At 39.2% G+C, this 7,932-nt stretch overlaps 1 protein-coding gene across 7 annotated transcripts in view; it reads left to right on the top strand.

Annotated features, from left to right (window-relative positions):
* LOC138058983 (uncharacterized) overlaps positions 1-7,203 on the top strand; it is a 22,294-nt gene extending 15,091 nt beyond the window's left edge. For 2 of the 7 annotated variants that reach the window (XR_011134121.1, XM_068904469.1), the window contains exons 2-3: positions 3,698-3,740; positions 6,748-7,203. Coding sequence is in view for 1 of the 7 variants with exons in the window: in XM_068904469.1 (XP_068760570.1) it covers positions 3,698-3,740; positions 6,748-6,879 (175 nt within the window). In the remaining 6 variants the exon portion in view is untranslated. Of the gene's footprint in view, positions 1-3; positions 66-356; positions 551-3,697; positions 3,741-6,747 lie in introns of those variants that run through there. The other 5 variants (XR_011134122.1, XR_011134120.1, XR_011134124.1 and 2 more) reach the window with 4 other exon arrangements.
* Positions 7,204-7,932: the final 729 nt, after the last annotated feature.

Genomic DNA, 7,932 nt, shown 5'->3' with positions numbered 1-7,932 from the left:
CAGGGCTATAGCATTATCCTTGCTTCACAAATTGACTCGGAGGTGTGAAAATGTGAATTCTAAATTTAAAGACAATAAGGCATCAAATCAAACGTTATTCGCTTAAAGTTAACGCTTACCTTTTTACTTGAGTTGTTGTAAGCATCTCCTTGCCTGGAACAATATTTAAAGAGTAAACCTTACCAAAAAATCGTCACCGTGCACGAAAGTGTGATCGTAGATACATAAACGTTTGAATAAAACCGCCCAAAATCTCCCCAAAATCTGTAAGAGGATCCTGTAAGAGCTGGACTGGTTTTCCACTGACTGCTGACCAAAACGAAAAGGGCTCACTAGTTTCCAGTCCAGTCTCTCACGTGTTATTCAAGATGGCGGAAGATGACAATCGTAGGAGTTCATGTATGTCCACCCATTCATTATAAATGGGCAAGATTTGAAAGATACTGGAGTTCATTGAAAGGATTAAGTACTGACTTGGAGTGTGTAATTTTCAAGAGTATTGCATCATGTTCCTTTTGGAATAAGGCCGATTATGAAAGCATCAAACAAGGTAATCCGCTTATGATATTTGTCACAATCTATACAAATCAATACATCAGAAAAAAAGCTTTCTTTTTCATTTCTCCGTGTACAGAGTGATTTTATGTTCAACTTTTGGGGCCTTTTAAGCAAAGTACATATATTACGAGTAGTGAATTAACTCGAAAAATATCGCATTCACACAGGCATGCTTTGAATAAGACCAAACCTTGTTATACTTGTATTGAAGGTTGAAGTTAAAGCTCATTTTTTCAAGGCACCAGATGAAATCAACTCCTAAAAGTGCACTTTAACTTTGATTATTGTCTCACTGGCACATTCAGTACTATTGCACAAAATTCTCAAGAATCTCAACTCACTCAAGTGACCCTCAAATTGAATCATTGAGTGGAATTCTTAAAGATTCCCATAAAATCCTAGTCCGCATTGCCCTTTTAGCTAGTTCAATTCCCAAACATTAGGCCTGGAAATCCGGAAAAGCCTGGCTTAAAAATCTTGGAAGGCCGGGAAGGCCAGGCTTTTTGGGCGAACAGTGTGACAGTTTAAATTGCTTTAAAACATGAAATTTTAATTACTACAGCAGTACTTTAGCATGATAGAATGAGAAGGACTTAATATAATCATTTACATAGCTCTTTTATCAGAGACTCTGTACATCTAAGAATAATCATGCAAAGGTTTAGTCTAAGGTGTCAAATTTAGAAACAGTCAATATAATGTTCATGTTCAAGTGTGAGATATAATATAATGTTTACGTCGCTACATTAAAGCTAATTGGCTGTTAAACCATAACATCATCATATTTTGCAAGACATCATCAAGACCATTTTAAAGATTGTTACTTCAAAGACACTTCAATTGAGCCCACAGAGTTTGGTTAAGGTCACTGGTCACTAATTACAGACAATGTTACACTAAATTGCAGTCAATGTCTGTAATCTTGAAGACTTAAACACTTTTGGCCTGGAAATTCAAAAAAGGCCTGGTCAAGCCTGGCTTGAATCTTAAGGCCTGGAAGGCCAGGCTTTTTTGACCAGGGTTGCCGAGAAAGCTCGGCCTTGGAAGTAACAAGGCCAGGAAGGCCAAGCTTTGGTTGCCAAGGTTGCTGAGAAAGCTTGGCTGTGGCCATGCTTGCCGGACTTTACCAGGCCGCATTTTCCCGGTAAGCCTGGCCAAAAACCCGGAAAGCCTGGCCTGGCCTGGCCAGCCTTTGCCAGGCTAGCCAGGTTTTTGGCCGGGCTCCTGATGCAAGGGTAACTGATTAGAGTGTAATGTGTAATCTTTTCAAATGCAAATTAATTTGCCCGCATTAGCCTCCATTTCATGCTAGATCCAGTCCAACTGTTAGAATACGAAACTGGCCTATTAGCAACATGTGTGGAGGATTTACTTAATCGCCATGGATTCAATTCGAAGGGTAGATAATAAGGGTACTGTTACAGTAGTAATACACTAGTCAGTGGAAAGCCCCGCATCCGCATACCTGGGGAATAGCAGGACATTAGACCAGGCCTGCCTTCTAAATGAAGCAGATTCCCTGCTATGCGGGACAATTTCGTACATCAAAACCAAACTTTTCTCCCACGCACCTGGGACAATACATTCAAAAATCATAAAGTACAAATTTGACAAACATGAAAATCAACAATGCAGTCCATTTCTCATAAAGCCAAAAATAATCTACCTTGAGTTACAGATTTGGCATTCCAAACTTTATAATCTCTCTAAAAGCAGTAATATTAATCACAGTTTCCTTGGTGTCAAAACCATTAAAATAGCAATGACATTAGTCTAAACATGCATTTGACGTGCCACTCAATCTGCCAAGATTCCAGTTATTTCCCTTCTATGCATAAGCATACCTAATCTAAAGTACGCTCAGACTTAGATAACTATTATAGAGCGTAATGTGAAGTGCTAGTTTCTTCCCATGTGAACCATGTGAGCGTTAGCCCTACCGATAGAAATGGGCCCACATAAGGACAGAGAAAAACTCTCACCAGGGTGGGAATTGAACCCACGACCTTAGATCAACACCGTTCTACCGACTGAGCTACAAGTTACAAGCTACATCTTCAGTTCCCACGGCCTGCTACCGTCTGACCTTGTAGCTCAGTCAGTAGAGCAGTGGTGATCTAACCCAAAGGTCGTGGTTTCAATTCCCACCCTGGTCAGAGTTTTCTCCGTCCTTGTGTGGGCCTATTTCCATCAGTAGGGCTGACACTCATATGGTTCATATGGGAAGAAAACTAGCAATTCACATTACACTATATAATAGTTAAGTCTGTTGAAATATAAGTGCTACATGGCCAACGTTTGAGAAAACGTAACCCTTCCTTGTAAAGTACACTCAACCGACTATAATGGTTCACTATCACAACAATTCTCAAAGAGCTATACAAATTTCACTTTAAGGAAATGGATTATTACCAAAATTTTATGGCCTCATAATCCAGCTACATTTTGCAAATAACCCTTAATCGGTTTGCAAATTTTTAAACTACTGCAAAGAAAATAAAATATCTAGTGAATTACAGTAGACCTTTGCAAGAGTCCTCGGTAGGAAGTTGCATGTTCCACCATTACGCAGACCATGGTAATGTAGAAACCCATCGGAGGTAACATTTACAAGGTTTGTCTCACAAAATCATAAAGTAATGTCACTGTCAGCCTCTACGCGTACGTTCGCTTTGCATTCCATTGGAAATAAAGACAAAAGGTCAACGCTATAAATAAATTGCTGATTAAGCATGACTATAATCTTCGGCTAATTCCACTACAAGAATGATGATATTTGTAGATTGAACCCAGAATTTAATTGAGAGCGCATTACAAACATGAAAGAATGGATTTTAACTTGACTTAGCCGCCATTTTGAGACCGTATGCTCTCGCAGTGATCTTTGCATGCCTATTCAAGGTGGCGTCAAAAAGCAAATCCCCGTCTGAGCCCTGCTCAAGGCCCCCGCTCGCCGATGCTTGCACCCAATGCTGTCGAAATTTAACCCGCATACCGTGGCAAAAGTCACAGTCCAAACCCGCTGAAATCCCCCGCTCATGCCCCGCATCCCCCGGGTATGGGGGTGCGGCGCTTTCCACTGTGCAGGCTATTGTTATTTCCTATTTTTCTGAGTCTTTTAAATTCGCTTGTTTTTCAGGAAAAATTACCATTTTTTGTGCTTATGGCAGGAGAAAATTGTAGTAAGCTTGTACTTCATGTTGATTTAAAACAATAATTTTGAACCTTTCATTGATGACTTCAATTACGCATTTCCATTACTTTTCCTATTCACGTGCAAATGCTATTTTGTTCCTACTTTTAGGTTAAAAAAACCCCGATTTTCTCATTTTCTGAGCATTTTACCTACTTGACACCCTATAAATAGCAATTTGTTTAAATTATATGTTATGTTGGGGGGGGGGGGGGGGGGAAACCTCTGCAACGCAGCATGCTGAAACACTGTAGGGAAGATATTGTTTACCTATTGTCATTATTTCACCAACCAGAGGCTCACTGGCTGTTGAAACAAAAGGGTCTTTTGTTCCTGTGGATGGCACATCAATGTTTGTCAACAGATATCTTCCTATATATAGATGAACTTCTAATTTACACGAGCTCTGAACTCTCAAGTATTTATTAATTTTAAATTTAAAGAAAACAAAATGTCTTATCTTCATTCCTCATTTGGAAGTAAATTTTAGCTTACTTCCTTCCTTAACTTTAGCTGGTCAATGTCTTGAGCAAGTTTCAATCTTGATACGTGGGTATGATATCTATATTGGCCATCACCTTTCCTGGCATGATCATAATTATTCATTATATTTGTAACAAAGTTGGTAGATGTATTAGTTTCATAATTAGGTCAGTAAACATTGTCTATTCAATATCTATTATTTGGTTTTTTATCCATATTTACTATATTGCTGCATATTGCGGGTAGTAATTATGAAAACCCATTGTCACAGCTTACAAAATTGCAAAATAAAGTTATTAGAATCATCATTGATTCTATATGGGCCATCACCTATCCTGGCATGATCAATGTATTCATTATTTTGTAACAAAGTTAGTAAAATAATGTATTTATGTAATAATTAATGTTAAGCATTATGTCAGTAAACATTGGCTATTCAATATCTATTATTCACTTATTTACCCATATTTACTATATAGCTGGATATTTCGGGTAGTAATTATGAAAACGCGTTGCGCATTGCCCATTGTTTACTTTGGACCTTGCTCTGATAAACAAACCTGAACTACTGTCGGTCTTAGGTAGTTGGGATGGTTTGGGGAATTCAGATCTCAATTCTGTGGAATTTGAGCTTAAAGTCATGATACCTAGACCTCGTAATAGCCCTCGACTTGTTTACAATTTTAAAAGAGCGGACTGGGATGGTCTAAAGGATGATTTTAAATACATTGTAACTGTATGGACTTAACACCTGATTTTGAGGATATATGGAATTCGTGGAAAAAGTCTTTTTTTAAGCACAAGGAAAGGTTACGTTTATACAAACGTTGGCCGTGTAGCACTTATATTTTAAACAGAGTTAACTGAATAGAGTGTAATGTGAAGTGCTAGATTTCAATCCCATATGAACCATGTGAGCGTTAGCCCTACTGATGGAAATGGGCCCACACAAGGACGGAGAAAAACTCTGACCAGGGTGGGAATTGAACCCACGACCCACCCTGGTCAGAGTTTTTCTCTGTCCTTGTGTGGGCCCATTTCCATCAGCAGGGGTAACGCTCACATGGTTCATATGGGATTGAAATCTAGCACTTCACATTACACTCTACTCAGTTAACTCTGTTTAAAATATAAGTGCTACACGGCCAACGTTTGTATAAACGTAACCTTTCCTTGTACTTGTACATGTTCATTGCCGTGACTTTAACATCTTCACTTCCCACGGCCTGCTCCCGTCTGACCTTGTGGCTCAGTCGGTAGAGCGGCGGAGATCTGGCCCGAGGGTCGTGGGTTCATTTCCCACCCTGGTCAGAGTTTTTCTCTGTCCTTGTGTGGGCCCATTTCCATCAGTAGGGCTAACGCTCACATGGTTCATATGGGATTGAAATCTAGCACTTCACATTACACTCTATTCAGTTAACTCTGTTTAAAATATAAGTGCTACTCGGCCAACGTTTGTATATACTTTATAGATGTAGGCTGGTTATGAAACACGACAAGTTTCTTTGTTTCATGTTTTTGTTCCCTTTTGGGCCTTGACCCTGCACAAAACCGACAAAAAACACCCTTTTTTTGGCAGGATAACCAATCAAAAGCTGCGACTAATTTATTCGAAATTAACTTGCGAACCCAAAAATGGAGTTGACCTTGTTTTGATAGAAACCTCGCTGCTTTTCTTATGTAAATTCTTACTAATTAGCGTGACAACAACATCATTAACATAAGAAAAGGGGGAGGTTTGTATCCTAACAAGGTCAACACCAGCCTCACTTTCATTAAAAGGCCAGGTAACTAAGCATACAACTGTTAAGAGGTCTGAAGGGGCTAGTTTCTAAAGAAACTTTGGTGCTGCGTCGGTTGGTTTATTAACGGAGTTGATAATGTAAATTGGCCACCGTACAGAGATTCTACGAGCCATTCTGTTTTGGTTCGCTCACGAGAAATGCGTAATTTATACATGAGCACTTTTCCGTCTTTAAGCTAAAGGTACAATTAAAGTGAAATATCAAAAACAAACAAATTATGTGCGGGTGATAAAAGCTAATAAAAAGTATAAGATTAAATAAGTTAAGTTGGCTCAAGGAGTGCACTCAAGACTCTAAAGATTTTAACATTAACTCTTTCTTCATGCAACGTTTAAAGTCCTTTACTGTTGGCGGTTTCAAGTTGTGTGCACTAATGTCGGAGTTTCAAAGATTTTTTTTTTTTTAAGTCAACGCCCCATACGAGTTAAGTCCTATAACATGAAGATAACGGATGAGATAGTAAATTTTTGCCACGATTTGAAAAACCAAGAGGTGCATGTTCACGTCCCCACAAAGGAGCATTCCGATTCTTTCCGAGCGTCCTCGTGTCCACGTCGAAATAAATCTCTTTTTGCAACGTAGAGATAACTCTTTAAATAAAACCATGTACAAAAGAATGAGACACAATTTTCAATAGGTAAGGCAGTCGTCAATTCAGTTTATGAGTAGGATTAATCACTCGTTTCCTTTTCTCTTCTTTTCACGCAGGGATGGTCACATTTCACGCATCACTTGAAACTGAAAGCACTAGGCGAAGCAACATGCAAGTCAGTAGTTACCGGATATATCAGCTTATCTTTCATGCTTCGCCAATCCAGAGAAGGAAATTATGCTCGTTAAACTTTCTAAGGCAACTGTCTATAAATAACTAGTAATAGTTTTGACTACATCTGTCCCCGCCAAAGATAATATGGATGGCAGTTCAGGTGTTTTCCAATTAATATGTGCTGCACATTGTGATGTCTTCATATTACTTTACATGTAATTAGGTAGGTAAATGAAAGTGAAAGATGCAAGAAAAGGATGGGCAAAAAAACAACAAACGACTATTTATTTTCAATTTCCATCAACGTTTCATTGATGTGCTATCAATTGAAAAACAATTTACATAAGTATGGAAAATGCCTTGAAAATATCATAGTAAAACAGGAACAGGAACATCAATTAGAAGGCAACATGTCGTCATCTTTTTGATCCCGTGGTCTTTTCACGTTCCCTTGAAAACGTAAAGTAAAGTCTCTGCTTACGAGCCAGAAGGCTCATCAGGCCGGCACTTATCTCCGGTTTCATTAGCATGAAGCGACGAGAACTATTTTCACTCCCCCCTGGATGGTATGCTAGTCCATCGCAGGTTTACCCCCAGCATTTCGCCGGTACCCGTTTATACACCTGGGTGGAGAGAGGCACCGTGAGAGTAAAGTGTCTTGTCCAAGAACATAACACATCAATGTCCCCAGCCAGGACCCGAACCCGGACCACTCGATCCGGAGTAGAGCACTCTAACCATGAGGCCACCGCGCCTCCCATGTTTCCTTGAAATACCATAAAATAGGAACAAAACTCGGTTATTATCTTCGGATCGCTGATTATCATCTGTGAATAACTGTTGTAAATATGAGTGAAGATTGTTTAAAATGTTGATACTGAGACTATGCTTTTGCTTTCTGAAGTTGCGTCTGGCAGTTTGTGGGCCAAGTCTGTCGCCCCTGTTTCTGATTTGTGCCTGAAAAATCAATTTCTGACCCAGGCAATATGATTTTCTATCAGATACTATAATCTTTGATTTTAAAGTAAAAGGAATCTCTGTAAATATTCGAAAATTACTCACCTTCGATCGCTATGCTGCACAGCACTTCGGTATCGCTGCTTCTTGTGACCTCAAGTTACCCAGAA

This window comes from Montipora capricornis, chromosome 8 (genome assembly GCF_036669925.1).
Source record: "Montipora capricornis isolate CH-2021 chromosome 8, ASM3666992v2, whole genome shotgun sequence".
Lineage (NCBI taxonomy): Eukaryota > Metazoa > Cnidaria > Anthozoa > Scleractinia > Acroporidae > Montipora > Montipora capricornis.
This window is presented reverse-complemented; position numbering and strand designations above follow the sequence as displayed.